General features: G+C 35.2%; 2 protein-coding genes across 2 annotated transcripts in view; one reads left to right on the top strand and one right to left on the bottom strand.

The window, feature by feature from the left end:
• TENM1 (teneurin transmembrane protein 1) overlaps positions 1 to 20,594 on the top strand; it is a 784,494-nt gene that overhangs the window by 206,356 nt on the left and 557,544 nt on the right. The gene's annotated exons all lie outside the window — the stretch shown is intronic.
• Positions 13,933 to 20,508, bottom strand: LOC130017000 (ATP synthase F(0) complex subunit C1, mitochondrial-like). The gene is made up of 2 exons (XM_056107725.1): positions 20,483 to 20,508; positions 13,933 to 14,458 (listed from the first exon to the last, which is right to left on the bottom strand). Exons 1-2 carry the CDS (start codon positions 20,506 to 20,508, stop codon positions 13,963 to 13,965), a joined length of 522 nt encoding a protein of 173 aa, XP_055963700.1. The 3' UTR covers positions 13,933 to 13,962.

Raw genomic sequence — 20,594 nt, 5'->3', positions numbered from 1 at the left:
GATTGCTCATGGCTCTGTGCTCAGGGTCACTCCTAGATGTGCTAGGGGGCCAAATGTGTTGTCAGGGATTGAACCTTGGTCAGCCTTGTGCAAAGTAAGTGCACTATTTGCTGTACTATCTATCTGGCTATCCTTATTTCCCCCACTTTTTTTCAATGTAGTATTGGAAGTTTTAGCAGAAGCAATTAGACAAAAAAACAATTAAAGTGATTCATTTGGGGGGAAAAGTAAAACTTTTACTAATTGTAGATAATATAATAAACATAGAACCCTAAAGACTCTACTGAAAGATTTTAGAAGCACTGGTAGCAGAATAAAAAATCAACACACAAAAGCCAGTTTCTTTCCAAGATGCAAATAATGATCTGTAAGAGAAATAGTTTCCAAAAACATCAACTGCCTAGGCATAAACTTTATAAAAGAGATGAAGTTCTTTACATAGAGAACTGTAGATCTCTTAAGATAGAAGTTGAAGAGGCCCTCATGAAATTCAAATATTTTCCATGTTTATGAAATATAAGAAGCAACATTTTAAAAACTGCCAAAATAAATTATTATATAGATTAAAATTCATTCTCATTAAATTCATTACATTCTTAATGACCTTCTTCAAAGGAATTAGAAATTTGTATAGAGCCATGCAGCACCCTGAATAGCCAAAGACATTCTGAGAAATAAGAAATTTGGAGTGTTTTCCTCAGTAGAAATTGTAATATAAAAATACAATAATCTAAACAGCATGGAACTGGAATAAAAATAGACTGTCTGACCAATGGGTTAGAACTAAACAAACAATGATGTGTGGACATCTAATATTACAAAGGAGCTTTGTCCATAAAGTAGGGCAAAGATATTGTCTTCAACAAATGGCATGGGAAAAATGGATAGTTTTATGAGAAAAAATGAAACTGTATATACATGTCCCAATTTCTACAAAAGCCATTTCAAAGTGTATTAAGGACCTTGGCATTATTACAGATTCCGTTACATACATTGAGGAATGCATGGAAGAGCCTGGCAAGCTACCTGTGGTGTATTCCATATACCAAAAGCAGTAAAAATTATAGGTCTCGTCCCCCTGACCCAATACGGCCACATTGAGAAAGACGAGTAAGGAGAGTCTGATAAAATCTCAGGGCTGGGATGAATGGAGATGTTACTGGTGCCTGCTCGAGTAAATCGATGAACAACGGGATGACAGTGATATAGTGATACATTGAGGAAAATACAGGTCCAGGATTTGGATCACAAAGATGTCTTCAAAGATAAAATCTCTTTAACAAAGAAAACAGACACATTTAAGAAATGGGATACATAAAATTAAAAATTTTCTGTGTGGCATGATACTGTCTTAACACTTGCTTGGTTAGTAAGTCAAAAGATGAATAAGTTTTTTCAGAATAAAAAAGGTCTTTTTGCAAAGACTTTGATCCTATCTATCTATCTATCTATCTATCTATCTATCTATCTATCTATCTATCTATCATCTTAAGAATTCAAATACAGATTTGACCCATAGCCAGATCAGAAAGGTCAGGAAAGGGAAAATTTTTAAAAGAACAAGTGGTTTTAAAAGAGTGAATAAAGTGACCAGTAGTCATTTCATAACTTTGCCTAGAAACACGGGCTGGAGCGATAGCACAGCGGTAGGGCATTTGCCTTTCACGTAGCCAACATGGCCGACTCGAATTTCATTCCTCTGCCCCTCGCGGAGAGTCCGGTAAGCTACCGAGAGTATCTCGCCCGCACAGCAGAGCCTGGCAAGCTAGCCGTGACGTATTCGATATGCGAAACACAGTACCAAGTGTCACAATGGAAACACTACTGGGCCTGCTCGAGCAAATCGATGAACAATGGGAGAACCGTGACCGTGACCGCCTAGAAACATCAATGATAATAATCATTTACCTGTAAATTATTCTTATTTCCTTTTTTGTTCATAAGAACTATAAAAATTTAGTGAATGCTTGCTACTTGTCACACAGTATTCTAAATATATGAACTATTTTATTTATTGCTCTCTTGAAATTGGGACCATTCGATGTCCCATAAATGATAAAATAGGCAGAGAACTTTGGTAATGCCAAAATTAACAGAGATGTGAAGTGACAAGTTGGAATTTAAAACATACTGAATTTTCATAATTATTGGTCTTATCAATATTGCATGTAATTTAAAATATGATTATTAGTGACTCTTGTTTCTGTTAACATGTTTTTGGACATTAGAGTTATTGACATTTTGTTATATTGTGAAATATTAAAATAATTATGATAATCGTTCTGTAATATCTCCCTTATCTACAAATTATCTGATTCTAATTTTCTTTTTATTATATTTTCATCATTTTTTGTATTTACTCATATTGCTGAGCTTTTTTCAGTTTGAAATGACAACATCAGTTTTTACTGATCAATGTGGCAATCAGTACCCAGTTCTGTAGCCCTTTCATACTGATTATAATTCATTGAAGTCTACAAAGTGAAACTCTTTGGCCATACCCCCCTTGGAGTAACACTGTAAATTATGTTATTGCCACACATGTTTCATACCAGAAAGTGTATGAAATTGCATTGTGGTTAACAAATTTAACAGTTGTGCCAGATTCATAGTCATTTTACTCCACAGAGAAAAAATGAAGCATGCTAATTGGAAAATTAATGTATAATAACATTTATATAATGGCACAGTTCTAAGTTGTTTTTGCCATATGCCAAAACCCATGTGCCTAAATTAGTCTGTTTTCAAACTAATATTCAAAAACTGCTTGAGTATACAGAAAAGCTTGATTAAAATTAGTAAAATAAAACAAAAATATATTTTACCAAGTTTGAAATATGTTAATTACTTGAAATTTTTAACCTCAAAATACTAAACAATCATTGAAACTATGCTACAGTCAAATGATTTTCAACTTTGTAATTTGTAAGTGTTTTGCCCCTTTGAAATTATTTTTTAAAATCCTAAAGCAGCCATTTTCATAAGTCTTGGTCCCATCTGTTACGCCACATATGGGTTTGCCCTTTTAATTTTGCAAATGGTCTATTTTATTTTAACAAATATGTCACCAATTTTCACAGAAAATATGAAACAATATTTGCTCTTATCCTGCGACTGAGAAATGGCATAACTTATGACTCTAAATATCATATTACTAAGAAACTCTGTCACTTAGATTTATAAGTGAATCTTTGTCATTGAGAGCCAGAAACATTCACCTCATCGTTGTTAGCAATAACTCAGCTGAAGTTGTGTTTGGAAGTAAATCCTGTGTTATTGGTATGTTTTCCTAGTTCATTGACCAACTAACAGCATCTAAGCACAAAGTTACTTAGTAACAAAATTTTGCAGGCTATATAAAGTCTGGAAATCTGCCTACAGAATGCATAGCCATGAGTTTTTATTGTAGAAAAAAATAAAATTCACTCACTGAGAGAGAAAAATATACGTTAGGTAAAGATTTGGGTGAAAAGGAAATATGGATCAATGGAGGTGAGAAATAAGATTACCTGTAATTAAAAATGTTCAGACAAGAAGGTTTTTTAGAAGTACTTCCAGTTTAACTTTGAGATAATTCAGTCGTTCTAAAGATAAGGTAAGTGTTGTCCAGAGAGAGGAAATGTTGTACTATGTGAAAGAAATTAAATTTTGCCTGGACTGATCCTTCATAGGGAGGTTAATATTTCCCTCAAGTCATTTGATCACTCCTGGACATAGTGTGGTGTATACACATACATAATACACACATAATCTCTCTCACACATACACATACATGCACAGGCACAAACAAGCACACAGCAACGCATACTCACCACTAAAATCAAATAGGAAAATAATGACTACTTATTGCTAGCTTCTGACTGAAACGTGCCAATCCCATTGCTCTCATAATGGAGAATATTAATATATCCTGTCAGGCCGCATGATATGAATAGTGAAATGCTGTGAAGTTCCTGCATATAGAAGAGTCAGGAAATCTACTTTGATCTACATTTTTGATGTTTGATAATTGCACTTATTATCAGGTCCTTTATGCTCTTTTTCTTTGACAAGAGATCCATTATCAGTGACAGCATGGGTGTGAGTATGGGCTTGATTTGAAAAACTACTTAAGATGAGGTAATGGAAATAAGCTTTTTTCTACTCTGCATATTAAAAGAATAGAAGAAAATTAAGTTTCAATGTATGATGCCTCACTCCTTTATGTGTGATATTGTTTCAGTGCCTCCTAACGTAACTTTTTTTAAAGAAGTTGTTCCCTAGTGAAAATTTTTAATGGACAAAGATATTTATTTGCCTTGGCTCTTTCATTCTGTGAAAAACTATTGAATGACTAGATAAAAGAAACAGTGGTCCCTCATGGTTTTTCACTAATAAAAAAAGAAAAAAAATAAAAATAAATAAATTAAAAAAAAATTTCCCAATTTCCCTCAATACTTTCTTCCAAATAAAGCCTTTCCTTTAAACTCATAAAAAAAAAAGAAAAGAAAAGAAACAGTGGTCAAAAACATAATACAGGTCATGTAACCAACCTTTCATAAGTAGAATTAAATAATAATACGGGTCATGTAACCAACCAATCGTAAGTAGAATGAATAGTCATATGTTATAGGCTGACTAAAAAGAGAACACAATAGAACACAAGTTTATATTATAGCAACATGAATAATTGGCAAATTCATTAATTAGCATTCTTTCTGTATCTGTTAATTTATTTTAAATAACTGCTTATGTATTCAAGTCATCCTTGCCAATTAATATGTGGTAATATATTTGAACTTTTCTGCTTACCTGAATTTTGCAATAAGGGCCAAGTATAATTTAACAATTTAATGTGGAACCTTGCAATTAACAAATTAGTATTCATTGTGTTACAAGCTAAATAAAACACTGATTCTTTCATTTACTTAACATTTTTCTCTGTTGGGGCTGGAGCGATAGCACAGCCGGTAGGGCATTTGCCTTGCACGCGGCTGACCCGGGTCCCATTCCCAGCATCCCATATGGTCCTCTGAGCACCTCCAGGAGTAATTCCTGAGTGCAGAGCCAGGAGTAACCCCTGAGCATCACCGGGCATGACCCAAAAAGCAAAAAAAAAAATGTTTTTTCTCTGTTGGGAGCATAGCCTACTGTTTTGTCTTTAAAACGTCAATATTATATAATGTAAAGAAATATTAATATATAATGGTAAAATAATAAATGTCAGATAAAAATAAATATTCTTTTTGCTAATTAGTTGTTCTTTACTGCACAAAAGAAAAGTTATAATATTATCTTTTATCATTAAGTTAGGTTATATTTTGGGGGAAGCTATTTAGTCTAATAGAATAATAGTTCAATAGTCTAATAGAATAGGTAATAGAAATAATGTTTGTCCTTTCATTAGGAATAATATTTTGTATGTGATCTCAATAAGAAAATGTTATGGAATGTTCATTCCTCGCAGCTCCTAGAGAAAATCGTACTGCGTTTGGAAATGAACCACTTATGAAGTATTTTTGCGGTCTCTGACTTACTGTGACTGTACTCAAAGATTATCAAGTGAAAGTATATTGCAGATATAATGCGACATGTAATTGTAATAAAGTATTAGGAAAAGTAGGAAAATATGTAAGATATGACAAAGTGCAGTCACATGGTTTCCAAATAAAAGAATAAAAGCCAAGGTAAAATTTGGAATATATTTGAGCTGCCTTTATATTCCAGTCTACTTTTTTATTGTTCAAGTACCTGTATTAAAATTTAGATTCTAGCACCTTCGTTTCATTGCTAATGTTTTCTTTCAATCATTTATTTCATCTTTAGGGAATTAAGGAGAGATTTGAAGTATTGTTAATTGGAAATTTGCAAAATTTCTAACCAATTTAAGTAAATAATAGCAAAGATGATATCACTGTTAGAATTTCTTTTGTCCTAAATAACCCAAAGTTCATGCTGATGTTTGAATATGATGACTAGGCATGAAACAACCTGCTGGAAATTGTTGGTCCTCTACTGTCTCTTTAATGGACATTTACCCTAGTAACAAAAAATGACTATCAGCCTACAGGGCTGGAGTGATAGCACAGCGGGTAGGGCGTTTGCCTTGTATGCGGCCGAACATGGCCAACCCGAGTTCGATTCCTCCACCCCTCTCAGGGAGCCTGGCAAGCTACCAAGAGTATCTCGCCCGCACGGGAAGGCCTGGCAAGCTACCCGTGATGTATTCGATATGCCAAATACAGCAATAAGTCTCAATGCTACTGGGCCTACTGGAGCAAATCGATGAACAATGGGAGTGACAGTGACAGATCAGCCGACAAGAAGCGTATCACTAATGGTAGGTAGGATCTGATGTTGAAAGTTGGAAAAAACTGGAAAAGGGGCATAAACAACTTTAGTCTTATCTCAAATTATTTCTATAGTCAAATATTAAGGGAAGACTTATGAAAGGGTATCCTTTCCAAACTTTTGTAAAGCCTTTAAATAAATTATAAATAGTAAAAATACAAGTAGAAAGTTTATAAAGAAACAATGTTAATAAGATTATACTTTCTAGATAGTTTCACACCGAATCAATGTCATGGCTATGACCTCAGCTGTTCAGTTGCAGTTGGTTATATCCACTGCCACATAGAAGTGTTAACAAATTAGCGTTGTAATGAAGTCCTAGATAGTACGTTGAAGTTTAGAGATGCATTGGAGGGGCAAAAACAATAAATGTTAAGAGAATAATAGAATTACTATCATAATATTGTGTAAATTAATGTTTTTAATTTTTTGAGTTAGCTTTGGTTAACAAGAATAAAGATGTTTGCATGTATTGGGGAGATAGTGTTATTTCACAAAGTACCACAATTTCTTTATCAGAGTTCGTAGGATATTTTCAGTTCATTCCCCTACCCCATCCTTAGAACTTCAATTCTGTGGTCAGAAGCTATGAGTTTATTTTTATTGGACATTGTCTATTTGCTTTGTTTATCTTTATGTACCATATATGAGTCAAAAAATTGATCTTACTAATGTTCCTATGAAAATTAACATCAAAGTACAGAATTCCTATGATTATAGAACTACTTGACCTCATTTGAATTGAGATTTTAGTGCCATATTTTTATATGGAGTTGCATTATTTTTTTCACTTTGCCAATAAATTTTTATTTTTTTTAATTTTTTTTATTAGTGAAACACCATGAGGTACAGTTATAGACTTATAAATTTTTGTGCTTGGGTTTCAGTTACACAATGATCAAGTACCCATCCCTCCATCAGTGCCCATCCTCCACCACCATGGGTCCCAGCATCCCTCCCACCCCCCATCTCCCCCATCCCACCCTGCCTCTGTGGCAGGGCATTCCCCCTTGTTCTCTCTCTCTTCTTTTGAGTGCTGTGTTTTGCAAGAGAGGCACTGAGTGGCAATCATGTTTGGTGTATAGACTACTTTTAGCATGCTTCTCCCACCCTGGGAGGGTCCTCACAACATCCTTTATTTGGTGCTCTCTTCTCTATCTGAGCTTCCTTTTCACCTAGCACGTGTGGCTTTGCCAATAAATTTTATTTTTTTTTGCTTTTCAAATAAAATTTTTTAAATTTTTTTATTTTATTTTATTTTTTAATTTTTAATAGTGAGACATCATGAGGTACAGTTACAGACTTGCACATTTTTGTGCCACCAGTGCCCATTTCCTACCACCATGGATCCCAGTATCCCTCCCATCCCCCCATCCCCCCCATCCCACCCTGCCTCTGTAGCAGGGCATTCCCTATTGTTCTCTCTCTCTTATTAGGTGTTGTGGTTTGCAAAAGAGGCAATGGGTGACAATCATGTTTGGTCTATAGTCTACTTTCAGCATGCTTCTCCCATCCTGGGAGGATCCTCCCAACACCTTTATTTGATGTTCCCTTCTCTATCTGAGCTCCCTTTTCCCCTAGCATGTGTGGCTGGCCTCCAAGCCAGGGAGTAAAATTCCTGGTACTAATCTCGGCCATTCTTGGGTATTGGTCTCCTACTTTGTTACTTTATGTTCCCCAGATGAATGCAATCTTTCTATGTTTATTCCTTTCTTTCTGAGTCATTTCACTTAACATGATACTTTCCATGTAGTGCCACTTGTATGTAAATTTCGTGACTTAGTCTTTTCTAACAGCTACTTAGTACTCCATTGTGTAAATGTACCAAAGTTTCTTTAACCAGTCATCTATTCTCGGGCACTCAGGTTTTTTCCAGATTCTGGCTATTGTAAAGAGTGCTGCAATGAACAAATAATTGCAGATATCACTTCGACTATACTTTTTTGTCCCTCTGGGATATATTCCCAGGAGTGGTATTACTGGATCAAATGGGAGCTCAATTTCTAATTTTTTGAGAATCATCCATACTGTTTTCCAAAAGGGCTGAACCAGCCGGCATTCCCACCAACAGTTGAGTGTCCCTTTCTCGCCACATCCACGCCAGCACCAGTTGCTTTTGTTCTTGTGGATATGGGCCAGTCTCTGTGGTGTGAAATGATATCTCATTGTGGTTTTGATCTGCATCTCCCTGATGATTAATGATGTGGAGCATTTTCTCATGTGCCTTTTAGCCATTCGGATTTCTTCTTTGTGAAAGTTTCTATTCATTTAATTTCCCTATTTTTTGATGGGGTTGAATGTTTTCTTTTTGTGGAGTTCAACCAGTACTTTGTATATCCTTGATATTAACCCCTTATCAGATGTGTATTTGGCGAATATCCTTTCCCATTCTGTAAACTGTCTTTGTATTTTGGTCACTGTTTTTTTTTTTTTTGAGGTGCAGAAGCTTCTTAGTTTAAGATCATCCCATTTGTCTATCTCTGTTTTCACTTGCTTGGCTGGCGGTGCCAATAAATTTTAAAGCATCCAAGTACTTACAGTCAATTTGAAACACACAAATTCTATGCCAAATTTTAGCAACCTGGAAAGCTCTTAAACATTCCTGAGCCTTTCCTCTTTAACGTCTGATTCACTAGGTCTCAGATATACTATGCAATTTAGTGTTTGTAAAAATTTCTCAGGGAATCACAATCCTAGAAAAGCAAGTTACCAAACACACTCAAGAAGAAATAGAAACTATTTCCTAACCCAGTGCTTTCCTCTTCTTCTTTCCTTCCTTCCTTCCTTCCTTCCTTCCTTCCTTCCTTCCTTCCTTCCTTCCTTCTTTCTTTTCTATAACTGAAACCCAAGCACGAAAGTTTGTAAGTGTACAACTGTACCTCATGGTGTTTCACTAATGGAGTTGCATTATATTTAAGAGAATAAAAAGTAATTTCTAGATCACATATTTCCATTAAGTTGTTAAGCCTTGTTCTTTGCTTTGCTTTGTCCTTCTGATTGATCTCTGAATTATCCAGAAAAGAGAATGGCAAGTTTTCTGCAATAACTGATTTTGTGCATATCAGCAGAAGTTTAAATAAAGTGGTAATAAGTTACTAAATTATAGTAATATTTTATTACATATTAAAGCAGCTACAGTAATATCACATATCTATTTTTGCGGGGGAGGGGGCAGTAGAGGAGGGCTTTAACTCTGACTACATTCAGGGATCTCTTTGGTGGAGCTTGGGGAACCATGTGGAATACTGGGGATCTAACCTGGTCTACTACATGCAAGGCATGTTGGTCACCTGCTATGTTACCTCTCTAGACCTTTCCTTGCCCTTTCAGTTCATTTTTGGTAATAATTATTATATGCATATATAATTTATATGACATAAATTTAATATGAATAGAATTAGTTTTTCCATTTAAGTTTTAATATAGATTATATTTGCACAAGTTAATATATTTCAGTGTTTTTGAATGTTGTTGATTTCTAAAAATGTTTAATTTGTAGGTATTTTTTACTTAGAAATTTCATAATATTTTTAGAATATAATTTAAGTGTTGACTGATGTTTCACTATATCCTTTGAAGCTATATATAGTCCTTTCCAATAACATTATTCTAAATTATTATGAGTAAGTACTAGAGGGGGTAATCTACAGAAACATTTCTTTAATTTGCAGGTGTATTTATTATAAGTGCACTTTAAATCATGCAGCTAAAATATAATTTAATACAGCACTAGTTATGTATTTATGTTGATCTCAGTATATATAGAAGTATGCCCTGGAATATACTGACAAAATGAAATTCTTTTTATTAATTCCAAATATGTGTTTTGCTTTATATTTAACATTCCTAAAAAGTATTGTTTTAGCCTTAGCTGAAAATACCCCAACACATATATACCTGTGTATATAATTTTTATGCAATGCTTTATTAGTCTATTGCTCAAACAATATTGTTCATGGACAATAATTTTTGAATAAGACGTTTTAAAATATGGAGTTAACATACGTTATTCCATTTTAATGATCTATTGAAAACTAGGGTAAAAATGCTAAACAAAGTATTGTGTTTATGAGTGATATTTCCTGTGATTGAATTTCATCCAATTTAATATGTTTTAGAGAGAATTATAAGGTGAAAGCATTATCTAGAAAGACAGGTTTGCAAAGTTGGGCATTTTGTGTATATACGCACTCTCTTGCTCCACTGTATGTATTTTATTCTAGTTTGTTACAACATCTAGAATTATTTGACTGCTACTGATGTGCTTTACCTTGACCATATTCATAAGAGATCAATGTATAAAACCATTAAATCAATGGATGCATTTAAAGTATGACTTCTGAAGCAGTTAAAATATTATTGCCAGTGGTTCACACAATATCTTTCCTTTTGGAAAACAAGGTAGAAAATCAAATGATAAACAGAAAACTCCTTTACAGTAATTTTTATGGCAGTTAAAAGGAACTCATTGGAATATCAACCTATGAATATTCCAGTATTAGACAGATCTTGTCCAGTACCAGAATATTAGGTTCCTGAATCAGATGACTTCTTTAACTAGGTAGTATGGATAATGGATAATTGATACATTCTTTATATGATTTCTCTTTTCAGTATCTGATATTTCTAAATGCACACTTTTTCCTCAGATAAATTACTGTTACTTAACTTTACCATTCTAATTGTACCTGAAGTACTTGACCATGTAGTTATAGCTTATTGGTTAGAATGGGATCCTTCTATAAATAAATGATTCATTAGGTTTTCCTAATTTTATACTCAATTTTATTCCTTTGCATTTAAATATTATGTTGATAAAATTACTATTCTCTTAGTTGCAGTTGTGATGGCTGGAGGTCAGATGCATTTGGTAGTGATCCATATATTAGTTATGGTTATCATAAATAGTGTGTGATGTGCTAGAGTTTACATTCTTTTCTGTTGTGGCCCTAGATATTCATAACTGCAGTCTTTCAGGCATTATACTCAGCATGTGGACTTTTGTCAAAGATCAAACTACTTACTCACATCTTGCTTGCAAGATAGTCACTCAACCTTTTGCTATCCTCAAAAACCATGGCCTTTTGCTTTAAAATTAAGAAGAGTGTCTTGTTTTCATGTTTCGATGGTCTTTAGTTTTCAGACTTGAACTACTGCCAAAGTCAGCACCTATTCAATAAATGAATGGCCAAAGGCTAGAAATGCATATAGGCATGAAATTCAGTGTTTTGACTACAGGTAACAGAAGCATAAACAGCAAACAGTGTGATATCTGAATTTACCATGAGACCATGAGGTTATACCTGAGAACGCAAAGTTATATGATCACTATAAAGTCAAATAAGGGTAAGGAACAATAACTGTAATAAAATCAATAATTTACACAGTCTCAGTTGTTCCATATATTTCTTTCTGCACTTTTATTTCCTTCTCTTTGGATATGAGCACTGTGTGTTTACCTCTGTACATGTCAGTAAAGGAACATACTGCATATTTTTATTTGGTAACTGGTGTTACACCTCAATTTTAACACCTGAGACTGACAAAGACTCAGTTCCAGCTCTTAAATCCCAGGGAATATCATCTAATTACCAAAACTTGAATCAGGAGTTCACTATCAGAATTTTTTACCTCTCCTAATATTAAAGAAAAAACCAATAAGTGTCATAGGATCCTTCTCACTATGGATTTGATCAGTTTTCAGAGAGAGGAGGTGAACTAAGCATGTAATCCAAAATTGACTTAAATGTGAAGAGTCTGATGAAAATTGGGCATGTAGTGGGTGTGGATTTCTTCAATTATTTTAAGTATTCTAATTTTTTACTGTAGAGCTTCCATTTGTCTTCTTTTATATTTTTCATTTGAGATCTCCTTTATTCTCATTTACTGGAACACATTTTCTTTCTATTCATGAACCACTAGGATAGCTAATTTTGTGCTAATTTCAACATCTATATTGTCTTGGGGGTGAATGTCTTTATAATCCTGTTTTCTCTTGAGAATTCTTTTCCTGTTCTTTTCCTTTTCTGTCATATTTTGAATACTTTTGAATTCTATCTTGAATACCAAGATGGTCATGTAGATACTGAATTCTGTTATTTTCACTTAAATCCTTGTTTCTTTTCTTTTCTGAGAGGGAGAGTTGGGGAGATGGCAGTGGGCCATACCTGGTACTGCTCTGGGCTTTTCCTGGCTCTGAGGTCAGAGATCTACCACTCATGGTGTTGCTTAGCGTACCATATGTGGTGAAGGCTTTATCTGGTTTACTGTGTCTCTGGCCCCTGTTTTTTTTTTAAATCTTTATCAAATAGCTAAATGTTTTAGCTCAGTCACCAGACTTTTCCTCTTGACTTACAGTTCAAATTTCAGTTCAGTTCTTTAGCATCTGTCCTATGAATGTGGTACCCACGATAGCCAAAGGTTTGGAGTAGAATTTAACCATAGAATCTGGGTGGGGGAGTGACCTCTATCCCATTTTAAAATCCCCCCATTACATTTTGGAAGCTGTAATCGTCTATACCCAGTCATCTGGCTCTTTAAGACAGAGATAAATACTGGGATTTCTGTTTAGATTTTTGCAGTATTATACAGTTGATAGTTTTCTACCCAAAGGTTAAAAATAATAGAATCTGGAATTTAGTGCATGCCTTTTCTTCTTTCAGGTGTTAATTTTATACAAGTACTTGCTTCCTTTTGCTCACTCTTTTAGGCTGTAGGTCATTGATCTTTGTCTTTTAATTTTAAATTTATCCATCGTAAGATGGAAGAATATAATAGAACTTCACTTAACTATAATCTTCTCTTAACTAATTGGACAACTCCAATTGATCCTTGTAACAATTTTAATTAATGTAACACATGCTTACTGTTAGTAAAAGTATTATAATAAAAATAGCAAGAATGTATATAACACTTAATATGGACTTGTTCCTTTGCTCGGCAATTTTCATATAATAAAATAATCTATTAAATCAAGTACTGAAAAATTACATAAAGTGCATTTAAAAGTTCTCCCTCTTCAGTCATTCTATTCACTGATAACTGAACATTCTTCCTTATAATTTTTTCATAAAAGATTATACTATATTTCTTTCAGCAATATGCTTTTTTAATATTCAAGATATACAATATATCTTTCCAAGTCAATTTAAATCTTGAATTATCTAAAATAAATTCCCTGATACTATTTCTTTCGGTATTGCTACTACAACTCACACACACAAGCACATGCACATGCTCACAGCCAGGGTACTTGCATAGAGTAAGTTGCATGATCATTCAATGAGATCTTATGGTTAGAATCAGTCAAACTAACAAATATTTATTCAACCCACTCTTGTAATTGATTTGACATTGCAATGCTGCAGAATTTCAGGACTATAACTTTAAACATCTGTAGGAGTATTATATGCACCACAGCCACTACCAAATTTCCAGTGTCATTTTACCGCCCCAAAGAACCCTGTTATCTATCACCTTTCCAGTAGGCTTAAGCTACATTTCTTGTTTATTTATTTATTTATTTATTTATTGAGAAACATTGTGTTTAACAGTAAAGCTCAGTACACTGTAGTACTGGGTGTTGCCTGGAGTCTAAGCAGCAGGGATGGGTAGGTCACCCCCCACGGAGCCTCACATGGTGAAGAGGATGACGAAGGCGACCATCAAACAGAAGAGCCCCATGGCCTCAGACAGGGCAAAGCCCAGGATGGCATAGGAGAAGAGCTGCTGCTTGAGAGACGGGTTCCTGGCATAACGGATGATCAAGCTGCCAAACACGGTCCCAATGCCAGCCCCTGAGCCAGCCACACACACTGTGGTGGTCTCAGCACCAATAAATTTGGTCTCAGCACCAATAAATTTGCCCGGAGAGACCACGCTGGTCTGGAATTCCCGCCTGGCCACCTGGAGCAGGGAGCTGCTATATGAAGGCTGTGGCTCTTTAGATAGGATCTCAGGCCTGTTCAGGAAGGAGGCAGACACGGGGCTAATTAGACCCCTGGTAAAACAGCGGATCAGAGCCAGAGTAACGAGCAGCGTCGTGGTGGTCTGTATTTTTTTCAGTCTGCGCTCCCACTGCCCAGCTGCCCCTGCTCTGACCACCGCGCTGCCCTGCTCAAGGTCTAAGCTACATTTCTTGAGTGACTACTACATGTATAGTTCTGTGATGATTACCGGTTGTCACAAGAATGGAGTCTCTTACTTCGAGATGAAGACAATTTAGATTTTATAATAGGCATAAGAATAGTTAAGGTATATATGAATTTAGTAATATAGACAATGATGTGATGTCAATTTTTTAAATGTTTTATGGGAGCGCAAATGGAAACGTAGTTGGCTTCTGTCAAAGAAATCAGAGACATGGATTTTACTTTGAAAGATAAAATCATATGAGCATGGGGAAGAAGAACTAGAATGCATTTAAAAAAGGAATAGAATGAGTACAGGAGTTTTCTTCAGACAATGCTAAGTTACTGATTGTGGTTGAAACAGGGTATAGTATGTAATCATTGAAGGGTAAGAGTTAAGGATTGAAAGTAAAATGAGACTAGTAGAGTGATTTTCATTTAGACTATAAAGGATTTAATTTATATCTATTATAGTAAGGGATTTTACTGGGGCATTAGAGACAATATGTGAAGGATTTTGTGCAGAGTGCATGCCATAAGAGTTTAAAGAGAAAAGGTTAACTTCTGTTACAAAGTAGCCTAAATAATGTTCAGTGGCTCAAAATAATAACATTTTCCATTCACCTAAAGCACTCAGAGAATTCCAAATTAGCAGGCAGTTCCCTCAGATTTAGCTCAGAGTCCATGCTTTTTTTCAATTCTGTAGCTCCAGGTTGTTCAATGTGTGATTTTAAAAGTTGTTTTGTCTATGTCTTATGGGGAAAAGCAAGATCATTGATGAAGCAGACTTGGAAGTAGTACTTCACACATCTTTCTAGAATCAGTCATATGTTCAGACCTATTTGCCAAGAAGGCTGGAAAATATGACCCATGTTTTTTAGAAGAGGGAAAGGATTTAGTGAGCTACCACAGGTAGTGAGATTTCATTTATGGAAAACATAAGTTGATAGCAACAATGATGACTTAAAGAAGGGATACTAAAATCCAGAAAATAAGAAAAGTGATTGTTTTAATAATTCCAGTAAGAATTAATGGGGTGCTATAAAAAATCACCTTAACCACATTTGTTGCTGGAATAAAATATTGCAGAGACAGGATTGGTTACCAATATTTTGGGTGTGGAGAGTATTAACATGATGAATGGTGAACTCTTTATTTCATGCTTAAAATTCTCTACTAGAAGTAAATTATTGCATTCCTAGACTCTTAATTATCAACTGCTTAATGTATCTGAGCCCTTTAATAAAAACTGTAGGAAAATACAGTTGCATTACTTGATATGCCTATACATTCAATTAGATTTTAATCTAGAGAGGGTGAATGCACCCAAGGAACAATTTAAGATATATGTGTGTGTGTGCACACGTGCATACATAGTTATATACATACACACAAATTAATTTACTACAGACTAAATTTAGAGTGCTAGAACGTTAAGATAATAGTGGAATCAGAAATATGTGAAATCAAGCTTGGGTTTTAGATTTTGTTATTTTATTTAATAAGCATGTATTAAGGATAAAGTATGCTTGAGAACTGTAGAGCCTGGATTATAAGAGGGAAAATTTATATCAGTTATGATTGAAATATTGTAGTTTTAAAGAGATAAAATATAACCATTGTGTTTAAGAGACCTCTTTAGGAATAAGTCCTCTTGTAGAATTAACAAAGTAAACAAGCCAGTACAATAAAGTGTAAAGGGTACTGACAGATTAGATCAGAATAGATTGATCCACTTAGATCACAAAGAAAAGGAATGTTCAGGGAGGTCTGTATAAAGGTAGAGACCCTTGAGTTTGTCTTATACAAAGAATGCAAATGTAGAGTAAGCAGGAAGTAAAGGATAATGTTCCCTGAGGGTAAGGACCAGGTTGCCTTTCTATCTGTATCCTCTGGATATCCTACTTCACTATTTAGCCCTTTGTAAGTGCTCAGAAAGGTTGACTTCTATTCCTGTTTGTGTTCTTATAGTCCTAAAGTGTGTCTCTCAAACTTCAGACATATAACTAATTAAGAGAGGTGATAAAATAATGATTTTTCCATCAGTAGTTGAAGACTCTGCTTGTGACCTCACTTTGCATTCCTCTAAGGCAACAAATTCATTTGCAGTTGTATGGGGTTGCTTTTCAAAGGCAGCTGCAAGTTACCACTGACAGAAGCTTTGTGATTCCTGCTTTCAGTTCCTCATGAGATGCCTAAGTGAAGTACTGGTATTGCCAAGTAACATCTTGAATTCAAAATCAGAAAAATTTTATTTTTCTGTGAGAAAAATTTCTGTGAGTCACCCGGAGTTTAGATTTCTCTTACTATTGTAGAACTGCATTTCTTAATAGCTCCCAGCAGTTTTTCCTTTGTGAAATTCAGAATTAGATAATATGTTAAGAAATGAACCCCATGGCAAGGAATTTGAAAATGTAATTTCATTTCATTCGAAATTTTTGTATCTGTCCATATTTGTGTGCTTGTGCATAAAATAACTGTTATAAATTTTGACTTTGTGTGTGGCTTAATCTTGCTTAAGCTCGTTCTTTAAACCACATTTTTTTTTTTTGCTTTTTGGGTCACACCCAGCCGATGCTCAGGGGTTACTCCTGGCTCTGCACTCAGGAATCACTCCTGGTGGTGCTTGGGGGACCACATGGGATGCTGGGAATTGTACCCAGGTCGGCCGCATGCAAAGAAAATGCCCTACCCACTGTGCCATTGCTCCAGCTCGTTTAAGCCACATTTTGCAGATGATTTTCCTTTAATATCAGGGACATCTACAATTACTTTGGTGTACTTCTGCTAATAAATACATCACATTAGAGTTAAAAAAGGTAGTGATAGCAATAAGGGAACAAGAGGGAAATAGGGAGGGTGAGATTAGAAGAAAGAGAATAACCCTTGAGGAAATGACCTGAGAACTGGCACAGGATATGCTCTCAGGAAATAAAGGAAAAAATCCTTCCAAAAATCCTGCTCTGCCTCAGCCCCATCATTTCCCCATCTTGTATGTATGTATTTAGCCCACTGCATCCAATCTAATAGAAAAAATAGGAAAAGGTTTTTCACCATTCCTGAAGATTCCTACTTAATAACATCCCAGCTTTCCTCTCTTTTCCATTTTTTTTCCCTCAAAATTGCTACTAAATTCAACCAGGTCCAGTCTTCTCCTTCTAATTTCAACTGTCTGAGGACAAGAATCTGAACACACTGGAAGAGTGGGAGGTTATTGGAGATCAAAAAAGCCAGCTTCAAATTTCAGGTTTGCCACTTACTATCAGAATGACCTTCGGAAGCTTTGGTTTCTTAATTTATTGAATTGGGTAATACCACTCTTGATCTTTGCAAGCCAATAAGTGACCAAAGAAAATGGAAACAAAGATCTTGAGAACTGGTTTTCAGTAGGAAACATGCCACTTGGGGAAGAAGAAAAAATGATACAAGGAGGGAAGGAACAACTATGATGGAGAAAAGCATTCAACAGAAAGGAGTAAGTAGTGCTGAAAGGTGGTGAAGTGTTATGCATAAAATCCTATCAGTAAAAGTACTGTAAAACACACTGCAGAAACTTATTTAAAAAGTAACTTTCACTAAGGCAGACTGGTGGTTATCGGGTAAATGAGTTCAGGGGGCATTGGTAAAGGAAAATGGACATTGGTGAAGGCAATGTTGTTTTATGCCTAAAACCCAACCATGAATAAATTTGTAATTTCATGGTGACTAAATAAAATATAAATTGAGAGGGAGAGAGAGAAAGAATACCATAATCTGGGATGACTAGAAATAACAGAATGTTATTCTATTATTCTCTGTAGACAGAAGATTCCCAGATGAATGTTTTAGTGGATTTTTGTCAGATGGATGATTCTAGGGGGCTCTCTGGGACCTTTTTTTTCAGTTATTTTTTTTTATTTATTTTTGCTTAGTTAAAGAGCCATGATTTACAAAGTTTTTGATAGATGATTTCTTGGCATATAGTATTTCCTGGATTGGAGCGATAGCACAGCTGGTATTGCATCTGCCTTGTATGCAGCTGACCCATGTTCCAGTCCTCTGTCCCTCTCAGAGAGCCCAGCAAGCTACCAAGAGTATCCCGCCCACAGGGCAGAGCCTGGCAAGCTCCCATGTTGTATTCAATATGCCAAAACCAGTAGCAAGTCTCACAATGGAGACATTACTGGTGCCCGCTAGAGCAAATAGATGAACAATGGGAGGACAGTGCTACAGTGCTACAGTGCTACAATTCTACATCATTGGTATAACCAACCCTGTGACCCCTGTCCCCCAATTACTTCACTTTCTCTTCTCCCTTCCCCCGTTGATTTCTTTCCTTCTCTGACCTTTCAGTTTGTATTCTTGTTGGGAGCTCTTTCTTTAATGAAGACTCAGCTCTCAATACCTAAACACCTCCCAAAGACTCCACCTTCCTATTCACATTAGAGATTAGGTTTTAACATATGAATTGGGGATTGATTGGGAGCAAAACATACTAATGGTGGCACTCTAAAACATGAGATAAGTCAAAATTACCAAATGAGTTTTATGTAGAAGGAACAGTAACCCTTCATCAAGGTAGTTTATTAAAATCAGTCAACAATTAATGTAAAATACTTGTCATTAGAAAAGGGTACCTACAGCCTATTTCTGAACAATTGTTTGAATAGATATATATTTTTAGTATCCTCAGTGCCTACAATATCCCCAATGAGAATGTCACACCCTAGATGAAGCACAATTGATAGTGTACAGTGCCATTATTCAGTGACCTGACTAACATCCATACTTTTTAATGGAAATAAATTGTTTAGGTAATTAAAAGTGGCAGCTAATTAAAAGTGTACTTTTTCACTCAAAGTTTAGGAATTAAACTAAAATAAAGTAATAAAAACACATAGATTTTTGAATTTCAAGGGCTTCTTTTAGGAAGATAAAATAAGAATTCGGCTGTCAATAAAATTGTAAGCAGATTAGGTGCTATCTATGAATTTAAATGTAAAATTTGTAATAATCTTCCTGGAAGTGCTTGAGTTGAATACAATATATTTACACTGACAGATAAAATACCTTCTTTTACTTTTTTATGACCTGAAATATATTGGAAATATAAATTCATCCCCTGAATCTTAAACTGAAGTGCCTGTAATAATGAAAACAAGACAAAATTTCTTTCAGTCTTCAAAAGAAAGATTTTAATGGCACTTTCAGTCATTGGAACAAAAGTACTCTGTAGTTTATGAGAACTAAATAATGATCACCATTTTACAAAATGAATTCTTTGTGTAATGACAACCAAGCAAGTATAACAGGGTTCAATAGACTGTGGCCCAAAGACCAAATATGGTGGACAAACTTTTGGTAAATGACCTTCATTGGAACTTAGTCACATTCATTCATTGGCGTATTATTTGTTGTTGATCTAGGACTGTATCAATGAAGCTGAATACTTAGAGAATATATGACTACAAATCCCCAAATAAGTGCTTTCTAGTCATTCATAGGAGAATTTTGCTGGTTCATGCAGTTTCAAATTATTTCAGATGATTCCATGATGAATAGAAAAGTAATATTCATGTATGAGCAACTTCTTGAATATAGGAAGCAATATTCCACATTGTGCTTTAGATTTTGATTAAAAGAAAAACTCTAGAAATTAAACAATTTTAAACTCCTTTATTCCTATTGTGCATCTGTGCTGCACCTTGATGCATGATAAGTAAATGATATTACAAATAATAATACAGTCACTGTCAGATAATACAGTCACTGTCACTGTCACTGTTCTCCCGTTGTTCATTGATTCCCTTGAGCGGGCCCAGTAACCTTGTGAGACTTGCTACTGTGTTTGGCATATTGAATATGTCACGGGTAGCTTGCCAGGCTTTGCTGTGCTGGTGAGATACTCTCAGTAGCTTGCTGGGCTCTCCGAGAGGGGTGGAGGAATCAAACTCAGGTCGGCCATGTTGGCTGCGTGCAAGGCAAACGCCCTACCCACTGTGCTATCACTCCAGCCCAGATAATACAATAGGCATGGCATTTACCTTGTACCCAGTTGAACTGGTTCCATCGCTGTCAGTCTATATGCCCTCCTGAGCCTGCCAGGAATGATCTCTGAGCACAAAGCCAGGAGGAAACCCTGAGCAACACACATGT

The sequence above is a fragment of the Sorex fumeus genome, unplaced genomic scaffold, assembly GCF_029834395.1.
Source record: "Sorex fumeus unplaced genomic scaffold, SorFum_2.1 ptg000171l, whole genome shotgun sequence".
Classification (NCBI taxonomy): Eukaryota; Metazoa; Chordata; class Mammalia; order Eulipotyphla; family Soricidae; genus Sorex; species Sorex fumeus.
Note: the sequence above shows the minus strand (reverse complement) of the source record. Positions and strands in the feature narration are given on the sequence as shown.